Source organism: Mustela putorius, unplaced genomic scaffold (assembly GCF_011764305.1).
Source record: "Mustela putorius furo isolate JIRA1106 unplaced genomic scaffold, ASM1176430v1.1 tig00004033_pilon_pilon_pilon, whole genome shotgun sequence".
NCBI lineage: Eukaryota > Metazoa > Chordata > Mammalia > Carnivora > Mustelidae > Mustela > Mustela putorius.
Genome location: NW_025422169.1, coordinates 4,578,342 through 4,596,764, shown reverse-complemented (window position 1 = coordinate 4,596,764; position 18,423 = coordinate 4,578,342). Strand labels below are relative to the sequence as shown.

Genomic DNA, 18,423 nt, shown 5'->3' with positions numbered 1-18,423 from the left:
CTTTCATATTTTCCTTTCCCTGGGTCTTTGCATTGTGTTCTTGGAAAATTCTTCAGCTAGAACTTTTGGCCTATTGATTTGCTTTTCATCTGTGTTGCTTCTGCTATCGATGTGTCTTTTGGTTTAGTTTTATTTTATTCTATTTTATAGAATTTTTTAAAGATTTTATTTATTTATTTGAGAGAGAGAGAGAGAGAGAGAGCACAAGCAGGTAGGTGGACGGGCAGAAGGAGAGGGAGAAGCAGACTCCCACAGAACTGGGAACCCTGTGTGGGCTCGATCCCAGGACCCTGAGATCATGACCTGAGCCAAAAGCAGACACTCAACTGACTGAGCCACCCAGGTGCCCCATTTATTTTTAAGTGACCAGAATTTTAGTGTATTTTCTTTTCATGGCTGAATTGGCATCTCACCTCTCCCTTTGAAGTCTTCTGTTTGTGTTTGTGAAGTCTTCTGTTTCTTTCCTTGTGTTCTAATTCTTGCCCCTTTAGGATTTTGATGTCCCTCTCATTGTGAAGGCTTTCCTTAAATCTTTTAACAGTCATAGTTTTATCTTTTATCCTGTTTTGTCTTAGACCTCTGTGTGCCTGCCTGTGTGTGCTATTTTTACAGCCTGTTTCTGGTGATACAGGTGGAAGGTTGGAATGTACTGCTGGAGTGGCTTCTATCTGTCTTCTGCTTTCATGTTCCCCATCTTCCCTGGAATAGTCCTGAAGCACTGCTCCATATCTCCAGCTTTGGGTCCCCACTCACTGCTTTAGCCAATGGGCAAGTATACTTCGCAAGCAGAGGAGGGGGAAGAAGCTAATTGACTCACCTGCTCCAAATGTACCTTCCAATTTAATGATTCCAAATCATTAAAACTCCTTCTGCATCTTGTATCTGTTGATTCTGCATGGGGAGCTCCTTTAAAATCATGTGTACTCCAGCAGTTTTCTCCTGAATTTATGAGTTCTACTTGTCACAGAATTTGATCTTCATAAAGTCAGTCCCATCTGTCTCTATCTGCCAATAATCCCCCAAATTTTTAGGGTTCTGGTAGTTCCATATAATAAAGGCAAAGAATAAGCCGGTTTCACTTTATAAAACCAGAATCATGTTTATTTTGTTGCTGTGTCAAATTTCTCCCATTGGCCCCTGATTATTTTTAGTTTGACACAAGATAAGGGGAAATCAAATGATTTAATTACCTCTTTTCTGAACCACTGACACATTTAGCATGTTTCATTATTTTTTTTTAATTCTCAACCTCACTTAGAGCTATGATTACTTAAATTTGCAAAGGAATTAGAACAGAATTAGAAAAGTCTCTTTAGAAATATAACCTAAGAAATGCATCTTAGTATTAGTTTCTTTTTTCTTTTTTCTTTCTTTCTTTTTTTTTTTTTTTAGTAATTTATTTCTTCCTTGAAACACTAAATCCTAAAGGAATAAAGTTCCCTAAAGTAATAATAATTGGAATTTCAAGTCTGGAGAAGTCTTCTGTTGTGATGGTTAGTTTCATGTATCAACTCGGCTAGCCCATGGTGCTCAGTTATTCAACCAAACACTAATCTGTAACTGAGAAGGCACTTTGTAAATATGGTTAACATAGACAATCATTTGACTTTAAGTAAATATTACCCTTGATAACATGGGTGGGCCTCATCTAATCAGTTGAAAGGCCTTAGAAGCAAAGCAGCAGCAGCAGCTTCAGCTCCTACCCAAGAGTTGCCAGCCTTCCAGTCTGTCCTACTGACTTCAGATTTTATAGAGCCCACGTCACATAAATTCCATGAATACACTTCCATACACACACACATATCACACTACTTCATACCTCATATACATACAAATACATAAATCTCTCTTCTACATAAACCTCCATTTTTACATAAATATAGACATATATAAATATTTATTACTAGCTCTATTTCTCTGGTAGAACCCTCACGGACACATGGGTTAGCTGTTGTTAGGTCTTTGAAAGAGAGTGGGAAAAAAAAACTTGCAAGTATGAAAGTGTGGGGTGTATGGTTAGGATTTCCTTTCTTTACAAAGTTCGTCTCTTTAACTATTTTTCAATATAGGCTAGTCAACTCACTGGCTAAGTGATTGAGAAAAAATAACCTTCTAAGCAAGAAATTCTTCGGCTCTGAGAACTAATTCTTTCTGACTGATATTCTGACATTTGTGAAGATATCTTTGCTAATTCTCTGTTGGCAACCCAGGCTGCCACAGCCAGAATCACTTCCCATTGTCATTCCCACCCCTACTGTGCCCACCGCCCTACCTTCTACCCTCTCCTCCCACCTCCCTCCTCCCCCAGCAACGAACAGAACTCTGTACTTTGAAACTTCACTGGCCTCCTCCCAAGACAGTCTAAGCATAAAAGCAATTTGCCTCAATCTACTTCTAATTTATTGTACTTCTCCTGGCCACACATTTTTCTTCCCAAGTTCCATTCCTCTTAAAGCCCCCCTCCGTCATTCCAGTTTCCAATTTAACTGTTTTTCTCCTTGAAATATCCAAAACCAAACCAAGATCGTAAATAGATGATAGACAGGTGCAAAACAATGACCAGCTTTCCCTTCCCCTACACACACACACACATGATAGATTCGAAGAAACGAGAAGCCTGATTTCAAACAGTCTGTCCTGTTGCGCCTAGCAATACTCTTGCTGGTCAGATATGATGACTGGACAGTTTCTCCATCAGATACATTTACCATCAGAGTTTTCTCCATCAAATACATTTACCATCAGAGTAACTTTCCCATTGGCGGTTTAAGACTGCACAGCTTTGATATCTTTAAAAGTCTTTTCATTCTCATTTTTCTGCAAAACATGCGTCTGAGGGCTTGGGGAAAGAACTGAAGTATCCGTGGTGCAGAGGGGTCAGGCAGACTGCTGGAAGTTGCGAATAAAAGACACTGCGCTTTCCCAACATTCTCCCTCTACAACCCCACTTACATACAGCTGGTATGTACTGGATGACCTTACTGGTTGCTAAAACAAGCATGACAGGTATCATTTGGTAAGCAGTTTTACAAAAAGAGTTTGATTTATTTAGAGAATATGAGAGACTAGGTTTTAGAAGTATTGGTTTGTGTACTAATGCATACCAGTCTACTAGCTGTTGAAATAATCTTTGAGAAAGACACCCAAAAGAGTATTTGTAAATCTATGTTTGCGTGGAAACCTGCTCCTTAGGGGAGCCTGGCTGGCTCAGTGGGAGGAGCATGTGACTCTTGATCTCAGGGTCATGGGTTCAAGACCCCCTTGGGTATAGAGATTACTTAAATAAACAAACTTTGAGGGAAAAAAGAAAGCTCCTTAGATAGCATTTCTGTATGTTTTATTCTAACTGCTGCAAAGCAAAACTTTCTTCTTTAATTTCCGGGGGAGAGTGGGGTAAGGTAGGATATCTCAACAGGATTCTTGTAACACAAGAATTTGTCCTCATGTTATAAATGCAATTCAAGTTCAGCATCTCATGATTAAAAAATCATGAAATACAAGAAAGTAAAAAAAAATTTAATATTATAGTCTACTTAGTGAAATTTTAATACATTGATTGCATGTTCTTTTTTAAATCTCTTATAATTCATAACTCAGGGTATACTGAATATACGTCTGTATTCCATGTTTTTATTTCAGACTTACAGTACCTATCCTATGATACACTTTATAGTTAATTTTTATTGGCTGAAAATACTCTTGCCAGTGGATCAACTATAACTAACCACATCTTCCCTATCATTTTTTATTTAACTCTCTTTACTTCTCTGATATTATAAACACCAGGGGGATGAACAGGGGAAAAGCAAACCTCGTCACAGGGACGCGGGAGCCCCAATAGGAGAATGAAGAGCCAAAGAACGGGCGAAGTCGGAGGGCTTTCACCCCAGGTCAGAGGAAGAGGCAACTGCGGGGAAAGGAGCTGAAATGTCCGAGAGCAAAGCAGGGCGGGAGTTTCTTTCACGGGCGCGGCTTGCAGGACCGCCTCCGCGGCCGCCCCGGTCTGTGCAGTGAGTCCGGGGTACTCCCGGGGCGCTGCGCAAGCCGCAGCCGCCGCCGGGGGGGCCGGGGAGTCGCTCCGGGGGGGGGGCGGGGGTCGTTCCTTCCTGCTGCTCTGGGGGGGGACCGGGGGAGTCGGGGGGGCCGGGAGCGCCGGGCTGGGGGCAAGTCGCTCCGGGGGGACGGGGAGTCGCTCCGGGGGGCCGGGGAGTCGCTCCGGGGGGGGCCGGGGAGTCGCTCCGGGGGGGCCGGGGAGTCGCTCCGGGGGGGGGGCGGGGAGTCGCTCTCCGGGGGCCGGGGAGTCGCTCCGGGGGGGGCGGGGAGTCGCTCCGGGGGGACCGGGGAGTCGCTCTGGGGGGAGGGGGGGACCGGGGAGTCGCTCGCTCAGGGGGGACCGGGGAGTCGCTCAGGGGGAACCTCAGGGGGGGGGGCCGGGGAGTCGCTCTGGGGGGACCGGGGAGTCGCTCTGGGGGGACGGGGAGTCGCTCCGGGGGGGACCGGGGACCTCAGGGGGGACCGGGGGAACCTCAGGGGGGGGCCGGGGAGTCGCTCCGGGGGGACGGGGAGTCGCTCCGGGGGAACCTCAGGGGGGACCGGGGAGTCGCTCCGGGGGAACCTCAGTGGGGACCGGGGAGTCGCTCCGGGGGAACCGGGGAACCGGGGAGTCGCTCCGGGGGGACCGGGGAGTCGCGGCGCCCCTTCCGCGCCTGGCGTTTGCGCGCGCACAGCTCATTCCCGCCCCCGCGCCCCCGACGCGCAGAAAGGGACCTTTAACATCAAGGAACGAGCTAGAGAACGACCGTCTTTATACCGGAGAAGGTCCCTCACTTGCCGTCCGCTTCGTTGCCGCTTCCACAGACTTAGGGGATGAATGAAGACTCCCTCCATCCTCTAAGTCTGTGGAAGAGTCTGCGCGCGAGGGGCTCCCTCCCCCGAGGACGACTCGCGATCGGGTTTTGCTGGTTCCCTAGAGACGCTCCGAGAGCACCTTTCCGTTCCCTGAGGTACCTGGGATCTACCTCACGCGAGTAATTCAGCTCCTCCGCGGCAACCACCACAGCTCAGTTCGGGTCATCACGTCCGATCTCTCCCGCCGCCCACCCCCGCGTAGTAGGGCCGGCCTCGGGCTGCCGTTCGCCCTGGCCTGTGGCGTGAGTCCCAACCGGTGAGCCGGGAGGGAGGAACCCGAGGCCGCCCACTGTACTGCTCTCCCGCGTCCGCGCCCGCGCCCGCGGGGCGGGACCTCCCGTCTCCCAGCAACCGCCCGCTGTCTCCCGATTGGCTGGCCGCCGCACGGCCGCCATTTTCAAACCCCGGAAGATGGCGGCGGCGGTGGCGGCGCCCTCCTGACAGGATCTGCTCTCCGGGCCGAAGTGGTCGGGCGCGGTGCCCGTCCCAGCGGGTCTGCCGGGCACCCGGCCACCGCCCCACCCCCAGGCCCCCCCGTCCGCGCCATGGAGCCCGAGCTGGCGGCCCAGAAGCAGCCCCGGCCGCGGCGGCGAAGCCGCCGGGCCTCCGGGCTCAACGCGGGCGGCGGCGGGGAACCTTCGGCCGACACCCCCAGGCCTGAGCCGGACGGCCGGTAAGCGCGCGGGGCGGCAGCGACGGGGGACCCGGGCATCCGCTCCGAGGCCGGAGTGGGAAGGAGGGAGAGGGGAGAGAGGGGAGGGACGCGGGGGGGGCGAGCTGCCCACCGCCCTCCTCCTCCTCCTCCTGCGGACCGTCCTCGGCGGGGGCGCTCCTCACTCACCTCCTCGCTCTCCGGTTCCTCCGGCGGGGACGCGGGCTGCTCACCCTCTTGCTCCTCCACATCCTCCTCCTCCTCCCGGCCTCAGTCGGGGGCGCGGACCGCGGAGGTGGTGGGCGGGTTCTCCCTCCGCTGCTGGGCCGGGGCTCGGCGGGGCGCGTCCTCCGTGCACGCCCCGAGCCTGAGCCTGCCCTGGAGCCTGCGGGCGCCGGGCCGAGCCGAGCCGCGGTCTCCGCGGGGGCACGACGTGGAGCCCGGGAGCGAGCGTTCGCGCGGGATGCGGTGCGGATGCCGCAGTTCCTGTGTCCGAGTCCAGCCGCGGCCAGCGTCCCGGCGACGAGCGGCCGGAGGGGGCCGCTGAGCTCCTCCTCGCCGGCGCGTTCCGCACGGGGCGCGCGTGTCCGCACGGGGCGCGCGTGTCCGCACGGGGCGCGCGTGTCCGCACGGGGCGCGCGTGTCCGCACGGGGCGCGCGTGTCCGCACGGGGCGCGCGTGTCCGCACGGGGCGCGCGTGTCCGCACGGGGCGCGCGTGTCCGCACGGGGCGCGCGTGTCCGCACGGGGCGCTGGGAGCGAGTGCTCGGAGCTGCTCGGAGCCGCGCTCCCCGTCGCGCTGCTGGAGGCCGCCGGCCCTGTCGTCGCTCGCGTGACACGACGGCAGTGCCCCGTCCGCAGTGCAGCTGGGTCCGAGGATGCACGTCCCCGGCGCGCCGAGTCCCTGCACGGAGAGCGCTCGGCGCTGGTTAACGGCGGCCGCCCGCGGTTGTCCGTGAGAATTCCGCCGACGCCCGTCACTTCGGAAGTCCCCGAGGCCCATCTCACGTAGTCCCCTGCGCGATTCATCGTCCAGCCCTACCTGCGGGTCCTGTCCGGGGCCCTTCTTGGGAGCCACGACGGCTTCCTTTAATCAGGAACGCATTTATAAACCCATTGTTAAGCTGCTCGGCAGAAATCTAGGGTTTGGGTTTTTTGGGTTTTTTTTTCCCCCCATTAGAAACTGATTTTTTTATTATTTTGAAGTTTAAAGGACTCCTTGTCTTAGTGTACGCTGTAAAATCTTGGTACTGATCGCAGCCTCTGTTTAAGAGGTAGTGAAAGAGCGGAAGGAAAGACCGGCTGGGGAAAGCAGAGTTTCAGAAATAGCAAACAGGCGCCCTAAATGCATTCCACGTTCCCTCCGTAATACAGTGGGGCACCTCCAGGGTCCTCGATGCTGGCGGTTCTGGTGAAGAACACAGGTGAGGTCCCTGCTCTCAGGAAGCTTAAATTCTGACCGGGGGAGAAAGACAATAATCAAATACATTAAATGTCAGGTGGCCTGCTGTGAAGAGAATTAAGGCCTGCGTAGACGTAAGGAAAGGGTAGCATTGGTTTTTTTTTAAAGAGCTAAATAAAGGAAAGGCCTCTCTGATGATGATGACATTTGAGATCTGAATAAACTAAGGAACTAAGCCATGGACTATTTGGAGACAGGGGCAGCACGTGCAAAAGCCTTGAAGTACAATGCCATGTGCTATGTTTAAGGAACTGCAACGAAGCCGGGGTGACCGAGTGCGTGAGACAAAGGGAAGAAGGGCAGAGGACGAGGTCAGAGAGATGGCTGGGACCAGATCAGGTGGGACCTGGGAGACCACTGAAAGGACTTGAAATTTGAATTAGTGGGTTGGGAAGCGAGAGGACATGATGTGATGTGTATTTACAAGGACCGCGACTGCTCTAAGCAGACACCAGCTAGGGAGGGCGCTGCACTGAGACATCGTATCACAGTGGGACATGTGGAAAATACTCATATTTGGGATGTGTTTGAAGACACAGCTGACAGAGTTTGCAGATGGATTAACTGGAATTAAAGGAAAAAGTGGAAGGAGCTCTCTTGAGGTTTTTGGCCTGAGCCCTAGAACAATGGGTTTTACTCTTCTCGGAAAAGGAAGACTATGAGAAAAGTTTGCTTTGGGGTAGGTTATGAGGCTCGTATTAAAGAATTCATCACCATTTTTTTCCTTTTTCTTTTTTCTTATATCGAAGTGTCATCAACATGGAGTTATTAGTTTCAGGTGTACAATATGGTGATTCAACAATTCTATACATTATTCTAGTCATTACTCTCTTTTTTGCTTTTTTCTCTTCTTTTAACCTCTTATTGAACTATAAAACTTGAATGAAAGGGTACAAAGATCATTAGTGTTTAGCTTGTTAAATTTCATAAAGCAAACCCACCTGTGTAACCGGATACAAATTTGAGAGTTGTGAGCAAACAGACCTGAAATCATAGATAGTGAGTATAAAATAAAGAAGAGTTTGAGGACTAACTGCTGAGGCACTCCCAACATTTAAAGGTCAGAGTAAAGAGGATACTCAGGGAGCAGCTGGTGAGGTAAGAAAAGAACCAAATAACAGAATCTAGGAGGGCAAATGAGGAGAATATTCCAAAAAAGAGGATATGATAGACTATGTCAAATGTTACTGATAAGGACTACAAAGTCTAAGTTAGGTAAGGAATAAAAAGACCGTTAAATCTGGCAATCATAGACTACTTAAAATATTGAATTTAGAATGTTTGCAGGGTTTAAGAAGAGAGTGAGGTATGATTTACTCAGGAAATATGTAAGACACGAGAAGTAGAAGATGGATATCCTTACTTTAAAAGAAATTTTATAGATAAATTAATAATTATAATAAGTTAATAATTATAATTGTGATAAAAGTTACTGTAGAGATATACACAGGATGCCATAGATGCAAATAAAAGGGACACTTAAGAAAAGAACAGAAAATAATTTCCTGTTGAAATCCGTGAGTCTTGGAGGACCAGTTCGGAGAGGTGTGAATGGGTGATTTCATATGGGGGAGAAGCATGCTAAAAGGCTGTGAGTGTAAGTTTGAAGTAGCATACCTGGTAGGCTGTGACTGGATGCTAATTGTGTAGGTGGAGGACTTAGGGATAGTGATGCAAGATTATGCTAAAGAGATAAGAGCCACATCTGGAATGCCATGAGAATTTGGGTTTTATCTTCAAGGTGATCTTCAAGATCTGCATGCCTTGAGAGTTTGGGTTTTATCTTCAAGGTGATGGGGAAATACTGAAAGACAAGCCAATGACATGATCATATTTGCATTTTATAAAGTCATTCTGCCTTCCTTGAGAAAAATAGGTAACATTTGAGGTCATTACACTCTTTAAGTCTTATAAAAACGATTCCCAAAAAAAGTGCTGATGTACATAAAATATCAGATTTGTGGTCCCTTGCAGTCCAATTATGGATACCAAATTAAAAATCCCGAATATAGACATTGACTTTGGTGGGAAGTCAGTCTGCAGTATCCTGGATGAAAAATGATGCGTGTTTGAAACTGAGAGCTGGCAGTGATCTTGGAAAACAAATATTGAGTGTGCGTTGTACTTCGAGAAGTTTCCCTGCAAAAGGAAGGCAAATAATGGAGGGAGACAACAGAGTTTTGTGGGGCAGACTCTTTAAGGGATAAACTTGGTACCCTTGGGAGATAGGTAGATGGAGACGTTGAAGAGACCAGAGAGAAGGGGTGATTAAGCAAGAAGGCAGAAAAGGATGGAATTCAAATTAAGTGTGGAGAGAGAATTTAGCCTGACTAAGAGCTATGGATGGTATACTTGGTAAGTTTTGGGGAATGGGGGAGGTTGTGAGAAGGAATTTGAGGCTCCCATTTTTTGTGTGTGAGGGTGGAAATGAGGTCTGCTGAGGAAAAGGTGGTAACACAGGCAGCATGAGGATAGAAATGAAGTGAGAAGAACTTGGAGACAAACCATAAAGGAAAGTAATTGATCCATATTCTATTTTCTAGAAAACATAAAATATGACAGGGTGATATCAATTGATAATGGAGCAAGAAATAACTAAGCTGATATCAAATCCAGAAATCACAAGGAGAAAGACTAGTAAATCAGTTAAATATAAAACTTTTTGTAGGTAAACTCACTGTACACTAATTTGAAAAACAACAGAAGAAAAATGAAAGTATGATTGACTTTTTTTAACAGCGTTCACATACATACAATTTTACCCATTAAAAGGTACTGTGTATTTCTATGTGTTCAGGTATGTGCAGCCATCACCACAGTTAATTTTAAACCTTTTTTTTTTTTTCACAGACCTGTACCCCCAAGACAAATAATACATGTTAATAAAAAGAAAAAAAAATTTTTTTAATCTTGAAAAGAAACCCCATCCATGCCTTTCAGTTATCCCCTCCCTAATACCCCTCCCTCCTCCTTTATCTTTCTGTCTCTGTATGGCTGTGTCCTGGATATTTCATATGAATGGAATCCTGTGGCCATTTTTGGTGGGCCATCCTTTGCCCGTTTTTTTAAATTGGGTTATGTGTCCTCAAGTCCTTTATCAGATATACGATTTGCAAATATTTTCTCTTATTCCCTGGGTTGTCTTTTTAGTTTCCTGATGTTGTCCCTTGAAGAATAAAAGTTTTTGATTTCAGTGAAGTACAATTTATTTACATTTGTTGCTTTTTCTTCTGGTGTCACATCTAAGAATCCTTTGCTAAATTCAAGGTTGTGAAGGCTTACCCCTAGATTTTCCAGTTTAAGCTCTTTTATTTAGATCTTTGATCCATGTGAGCTAATTTTTAGATATGATGTGAAGTATGGAGGTACTGTTTCTTTTTCTTGTGCCTATCCAGTCATTCCAGCACCATTTGTTGGAAAACCTGCTCTTTCCCCATCAAATGGGCTTGGCACGTTGTCAAAAACCAGTTGCCCATAGGTATCTTAGTTTATTTTTGGACTTTTAATTTTATTCTCTTGATCTGTATGTATATCCTTATGCCAGCACCACACCTTATTGATTATCATTCCTTTGTAGTAAGCTTTGATATCCAGACATACAAGTCCAGCTTTTTTCTTTTTTTCATGATTGTTTTGGCTATTTTGGGATTCTAGCAACTCCATGTCATTTTTTTTATTTTATTTTATTTAAGATTTTATTTACTTATTTGACAGAGAGAAGTCACAAGTAGGTGGAGAGACAGGCAGAGAGAGAATGGGAAGCAGGCTCCCTGCCTAGGAGAGCATGATGCAGGGTTAATCCCAGGACCCTGGGATCATGACCTGAGCGGAAGGCAGAGGCTTTAACCCACTGAGCCACCCAGGCGCCCCTCCATGTGAATTTTGGTATCAGCCTGTCAATTTTTACAAAAGTCAGCTGGGATTCTGATTGGAATTACACTGAATCAGTTGTGGGGGATATTGTCATCTTAGCAATGTTAAGTGTTCCAGTCTATGAACAAGGAATGTTTTTCCAACAATTTAGCTCTTTAATTCTTTCAGCAGTATTTTGTAGTTTTCAGAGTATAACTTTTGTACTATTTGTTCAATTTACTCCTAAACTTTTTTTTCTTTCAGGTCCTATTACAAATGGAATTTAATTCTTAACTTCATTTATAATTTCATAATTTCAAGTGTATAAAATTACAATTGATTTTTGTATCCAGCCCTGTTGCTGAATTCATTTATTCTAATAAGTGATGGGGGCTTTTTGGTGAATTCTTTGAAAATTTTCTACATACAACATTATGTCATCAATGAGTAAAAATAGTTGTATTTTTTCTTTTCCCACCTGGATACCTTAATTCTTTATCTTCCGTAATTGCCCTCACTAGAACCTCCAGTACACTGTTGAATAGAGTCCTCAAGACTGGAAATCCTTAGTTTCTGATTTTAGGGCTAAAGCATCCAGTCTTTCACCTTTACTATGATGTTAGCTGTGGGGGTTTATAGATGCCTTTATCAGACTGAGAAGTTCCTTTCTGGTCCTAGTTTTTTGAGTGATTTTATCTTGAGAGTATGTGGGAGTTTGTCAAATGCCTCTCTTCCCCCAACCCCAATTTTGGTCTTTTCAAAATTTACTGAAAAAACTAATTAATTACATTAATTTTTAGGTGTTATAACAACTTTGCCTTCCTGATAGAAGTCCTACCTAGTCATGGTGTATAACTTTTATACTGTTAGATTCAGTTTGTTCATATTTTATTTAGGATTTTTTCCATCTACATTCACAAGAGATTGGTCTGTAAGATTTTTCCAGTATCTCTCTGGTTTTGGTATCAGGGTAATACTGGTCTCATGAGTCTTTGGAAGACTTAATGAAGAACTGGTTTTAGATGTTTTTTTTTTTTTTTTTTCCTTTAAAGATTTTATTTACAGAGAGAACAAGAGAACACAAGCAGGGGGAGCAGTCAAGGGAGAGGAAGAAGCAGGCTCCCTGCCAGGGAGCCCGACCTGGAGGACTGGATCCTAGGACCCCCGGACCATGATCTGAGCCCAAGGCAGACGCCTAACCATCTGAGCCACCCAGGCGCCCCTTGGTATTAGTTCTGTAAGTGTTAGGTAGGAGTCAGGGATAAAGTCATCTAGACCTGGGCTTTTCTTTGTGGATAGTTGTTTTTTTTTTTTTTTAAATTTATTTATTTATTTGACAGACAGAGATGACAAGTACGCAGAGAGGCAGGCAGAGAGAGAGGAGGAAGCAGGCTCCCTGCTGAGCAGAGAGCCCAATATGGGGCTCGATCCCAGGACCCTGAGATGATGACCTGAGCCGAAGGCAGAGGCTTGAACCCACTGAGCCACCCAGGCACCTCTCTTTGTGGATAGTTTTTTGATTGCTAGTTTAGTCTCTTCCCTTATTAAAAATGTACTTCTTAAATCAGTTTCAGTAGTTTGTGTCTTTTAGAAATTTGCTCATTTCATCTAAGTTAATATTGTTGGTATATAATTATTCATAGTATTCTTTATAATCCTTTTTAGTTTTGTAAGGTAAGTGGTAATGCCACCTCTTTTATTTCTGTTTCTAGTAATTTGGGTCCTATCTGCCTAGACATTTGTCCATTTTGTTGATCTTTCCAGAGGACCAGCTTTTGGTTTCATTGATTTTTCTCTACTGTTCTTTTATTCTCTCTTTCAATAATTTCTGCTTTAACCTTTATTATTTCTGTCCTTTTGCTTGCATTAGGTTAAGTTTCCCTTCTTTACCCATTGTCTTAAATGGAAAAGTATTTATTTGAAATCTTTTTCTTAATATAGTTATTTATAGCTATAAATTTCCCCTCAAGCACTGCTTTAGTTGTATCCTACAAGTTTTGATATTTTGTGTCTTCATTATCACTCATCTCAAATTATTTTGTGATTTCCCTTTGCTTTCTTCTTCGCCCCATTGATTGTTTAGGAGTGCTTTGTTTAACTTCCACATATTTATTACTTACCCAATTTTCTTCCTGTTGTTGATTTCCAATTTCATTCAACTGTGGTTGAGAACATATTTTGTATTTATATCCTTTTAAATATATTAAATTTATATCCCCTTAAATATACTAAATTTTATTCTGTGCCATAGAATATAGTCTCTCAAGGAGAATGCTTCATATGGATTTGAAAAGAATGTATATTCTTTTGGATGTAGTCTATAGGTAGCTGCTAGATCTAAATGGTTTATAGGGTTGTTCAAGTTTTGTATTTCCTTGTTGATCTTCTAGTTATTCTACCATTATTGAAGATGAGGTATTGAAACTATTATTGTTGAATTGTCTGTTTTTCCCTTCATTTCTGTCAGTTTTTGCTTCCTGTATTTTATTTTGTTATTAGATACACATATATTTGTAATTACTATTCTTCCCTGATGGGCTGAGCCTTTTATTATTATAAAATTGCCCCCCTTATCTCTGGCAACTGTTTTTTGTTTTAAAGTCTAGTTCGTTTGATACTAATCTAGCCAGTCTAGCTTTCTTGTGGTTTGCTCCTTGCATGATATCTTTTTCTTTTTACTTTCAAGCTATTTGTATCTTTGAAGCTGAAGTATGTCTCCTATAGGTGGCACAGTTGACCCTTGAACAACATGGGTTTGAGCTGCATGGGTCTCCCTAATACATGGATGTTTTACAGTACTGTAAATATATTTTCTTTTCCTTATGATTTTCTTAATAACATTTTCTCTAGCTTGCTTTATAGTAAGAATGCAGTATAGAACACATGCAACATACAAAATATGTGCTGATCTACTGTTTATGTTATAGTTTAGGCTTATTTGTGGTCAACACAGGCTTTTAGTAATTAAATTTTGCAGGAATGAAAATTAAACATGGATTTTTGATCTCATAGATGAGGGGTCATGACATCCTCTTAACCCCACGTTGTTCAAAGGTCAATGATACATAGTTGGATTATGTTTCTTTTTTTTTTTTTTTTTTTTAAGATTTTATTTATTTATTTGACAGGCAGAGATCACAAGTAGGCAGAGAGGCAGGCAGAGAGAGAGGAGGAAGCGTGCTCCTTGCTGAGCAGAGAGCCGGATGCGGATGTGGGGCTCATCCCAGGACCCTGGGATCATGACCTGAGCCTAAGGTAGAGGCTTTAACCCACTGAGCACCCAGGTGCCCCTATGTTTCTTTTTTTAAGATCCAAGTTAACAGTCTATTTTTTGATTGGGTGATTTACTCCTCTCAACATTTAATGTTAACTATTGATATAGTTTGATTTATGCCTGCTCTTTTACTTTTTGTTTTATATGTAACCTTGGTTTCTCTGTTCGTCCTTTATTGCTTTCTTTTGCATTAAGTGAATGTTTTCTACTTTATGGCATTTTAATTTCTTTATGAATTTTTTTTCTCATTTAAACTGATTTTATTAGTGCTCTTTATTTTTTTGGGTAGATTCAGATTACCATGTAGGCTTCCTTGCTTTTAGCCTGAATACTTCCTTTAATATATGAGTCAGGTCTACAAACAGCAGATTTTCTCAGTTTTTGTATCTGATAATGTCTTTAGTTCACCTTCATATTTGAAAGATAGTTTTGTTGGATATAAGATTCTTTGTTGATAGTTTTTTTTCTTTGAGCCCTTTGACTATGGCATCTCACTGCTTTCTGGTTTTTGTAGTTTCTGCTGATAAGTCAGCCATTAATCTTCTTGGAATTACCTTTAAGTAGCAAGTCATTTTTCTCTTGCTCCTTTTAAAATTGTCTCCTACATTTGACCATTTTTACTGTGGTATGTGTTTGGATCCTCTTGAGTTTATCTTACTTAGAGTTCACTGAGCTTTCTGGATGTGTAGTTATTGTTTTTCTGTAAATTTGAGAAATAAATTCTTCAAATACAGTTTCTGTTCCTTTCTCTCCTCTGGTACTCCCATTAGATGAATGTAGAAGAAATTTGGCAGATAAAACAAAATTTTAATAGTGCATATATTTAAGCTGAGCGCTGTATGTATAAGAATTTATATCTTAGGAAAATAATGGTACAGGTATATATGGGTGTATGTGCAAGACAATATATTACAACACATTTTTATAGTAAAAAGGTTAGGAAAAAATGGAAGGAAATTAAATATGTTATGATATTTTTATGCAGTGAAATTTATTAACTATAATAGTTTTAAGTCTTTTTCCATAATTCATAGGGAGTTTATCTGGTATATTGTATAAGGTATATTTTGGTGTACATTTTCTTTCTGGACCTGTACAGGCTTTTTCTAGGGCAACAGTTCTTGTTTTTGCATTGTCACAACTTCTGTACCCTTTTTAAAATTGCTGAGGACACCAAAGAGCTTGTGTTGATGTGGATTATATTTATTTAAAATGATTAATTTCTTAAATTTCTTTTAGCAGTCAGACCCACTAACAACATATTTGCAAAATCAACATATTTTTTAAAACAAAGATTTTTAAAAACAAATTGGTGAGAAGTCTGGAGTTTTTATAAGTTTTGCAGATTTCTAGTATCTAACTTAACAAAAGATAACAGGATTCTTACATTTGCTTCTTGCAGCATATAAAAATGAAGTTTATAGAGAATGAAGTGTATGAGTTTATGCAGAAAATCTACCCTGACACAGATTTTTAGTTCAAAGTGCATGAGCTCTTTAATAGTCTTCTCAGACAATTGTGGATATTCTTTGATAATATACCAAAACTTGGCAAGTGGTGGTTTCTTAAAGTTTGGCTGCAGTTTGGAATCTGAAATGTTGGAATGAACTCTTCATTCTCTGTTACATTAAAATCCACTATCTTTTAAATTTTTTAATAGGCCTGCTCTACTTACCATGATTTTGTGACACTATGTATTTGTCATTTAGAAAGTATTGGTGTACTGAGTTATGTAGCTCTTCCAAAGGTTGATACATACTGTTACATGTTATCAATAAATCACAGTCATTTATATAATCACCAGTCTCACTTGAAAAGCTTTTAAGTGTTGAGATGTCATACTCACAATGATGGATACTGTTTTCAAAAATTCTAATTTTCATTTGAAAGCACAAATTTTTATCATTGACAGCAATACTTCATTATAGAGTAAATGCCTGCAAAATACCTAAGTCCAAATAATCATAGTTTGTTAATAGTTCACTCACGTAAAGATAGTCTCTGAAAATGAACAGCTAATTCTGTTCACAAATCCATTGACCACACAATTGCTTTTCCTTAAGACTTTATTACACTGACTATGTGCCCTTATTCAGGAAGGATCTTCCTCTAGCAATTTTTAAATTGTTGGAATGTCTGTTTACATTTCATAACTCATTATTCGGTATTTTTTGAAGTTACCGTGTTTTGTCTTTGGCTTCTTTTAGAGTAGTAAAGAGAATATATAACCCAGTGTATAAATGGAAGGTTTGGTCTTAGTTAATACAGCTTATACATTATAACAAAAAGAGAAGACGTTGTTTAGGGTGTATCGGTAGATTGAACAATGTAAATGTGGGGGATATAATATTATAAGATGCAAAGTCATAAGCTGAAAGTGAGGTAGGGTTGAGGAGGGCATATTGGAAGAGTAAAGAGAGAAAGGTTTGAAATAATTACTTCCAAGAGTAGGAGAAGAAGTGACAAGGTGGAGAGGAAGTGAGAAAAGTGACAAGTAATAGCATTGCTGGGCTAAAGTGAAGACCTACCTGAAATTTACAGTCAGGAGTTTAAAGTGAAACTAGTCAGTACAGAGTGTGTGTGTGTGTGTGTGTTTGTGTGTGTGTGTATGCACGTGCATATGTACGCATGCATGCCCACCCTTTAATCAGCCTGACGCATAGGTCTGGAGCTCACTTCCACCTATACGCATTACTAATAATTATTCCTGGCCTAACAAGAAATGGGCTAGATCAGAGAATAAACTACGCAATAGAAACAGCTAGGATGTACAGATCCGGGAGAGATAGAGGACTTACTGTTTTTAAGTCTGTACCAAGTTAAATATAGGATTATATACCTGGTTTGCCTCTGCTAAATGTTGATTTTGTGGGGGAATATATCATATGTGTGGTGACTGCTGACTGATATAGGCTGTGGCAGGGGAGAGAGATAATTAGGGGGGAGAAAGAGTAGAAATAGCTAGAATCCAGCAGAGTGCAAGCTTCTGTATAGGTTCTGTAGCAGATTTCTCAAGTCTGCTCTCCCCTTCTATCCCTCCCTTTTGTTCTGGAGTAGCAGGAAGGGACCTTGTCTACTGACAGCCCTAGGCCCCGCCGTGGGGTTCCGAGCTCAAGACGCCTGCTTTCCTCGCCTCGTTTTCCTGATGCTGAGGCTCTTCTGGCCCCAGTTTTGAGTCACCTGATTGTTTTCTCTGGGAATGTACATTCTTTTAGACTAAGACCCACAACCCAATAAAATACTAGTATTTAAAGATCTGAGGCTTTACAGTCAGGCTTCCTGGGCTCAGACTCTGTCTGGTTCTTGAGACTTAATCTCTTTAAATCTTACCTTACAGTATCTATCTCATAAGGTTGTAAAAATTACCCAACATAATTTATATAAAGCGTTAGAACAGTACCTAGACATAGCAAATGCTCCATGAATATTAGGTATCATTATTTGTATTTTTTGCAGGAAACACTAGAATTATCACATATATACTGTCTATCAAAGAATATTAGCAATTAGCTCTCTTGACAGCTCTTGTAGATGTGATGTAGTATACTTTTTAACAGCATAGTGCTAGACCAGACTGACGGGATATAAATCCTGATACTGCTATTGACATCTTTGAGGCCTTGACCAGTTTCATTGATGCGTGCTGCCAGCCTCTTCATTATACCTCATTTATAAGTACTTGCCTTGTAGAGTTGCTGTAAGGATTATAAGTCAATGCATAGAACTCATATAAACATCTAAATGCTTAGAATGGTGCCTGGAACGAAACAGCCATTCCCTAAATTTCTTGCTGCTGTTATTAACTCTAAGAAACATTGTCTTGTTCATTTTAATACCGAGAGGGTCTTAGAATTTAGCACAACTTCTTTTATAGAGGAGAGTGTGAAGCTCTGAAATTTCACAGCTAGATACTAGGAGATGTTTGTCCTGTATTTCCTAACTCCTAATTTAATGTTCTGTTTGCCATGTTTCCTCCACAGAATGTCTCTAAAGGGATGTATTAGTAGCATTAACCAGCAAAACAATTACCATCATTCATGTAACCACATTTAAGGAGCTTTTCTATGCAAATACTAAGTTGTTAGATGTAAATGACATTTAAATAATAATGTTTCTGCCCTTTGGGACCTTAGGAGGATCCACTGAATATTATACACTGCTTGAATAACAGGAGTCTGAATCTATACTGATCCTTTAAGGATTTTATAACATACTCCTTTTAACAGATTTGAAATAATGCTCTCCATAGTAGAAAGATAATACTGTGAGGCATCTG

General features: G+C 42.6%; 1 protein-coding gene across 1 annotated transcript in view; it reads left to right on the top strand.

The window, feature by feature from the left end:
• The first annotated feature begins 5,308 nt into the window (after positions 1-5,308).
• NET1 (neuroepithelial cell transforming 1) overlaps positions 5,309-18,423 on the top strand; it is a 59,350-nt gene continuing 46,235 nt past the window's right edge. Inside the window, exon 1 of the mRNA XM_045072328.1 lies at positions 5,309-5,581. Coding sequence (XP_044928263.1) covers positions 5,454-5,581 — 128 coding nt within the window. The 5' untranslated portion in view covers positions 5,309-5,453. The remainder of the gene's footprint in view (positions 5,582-18,423) is intronic.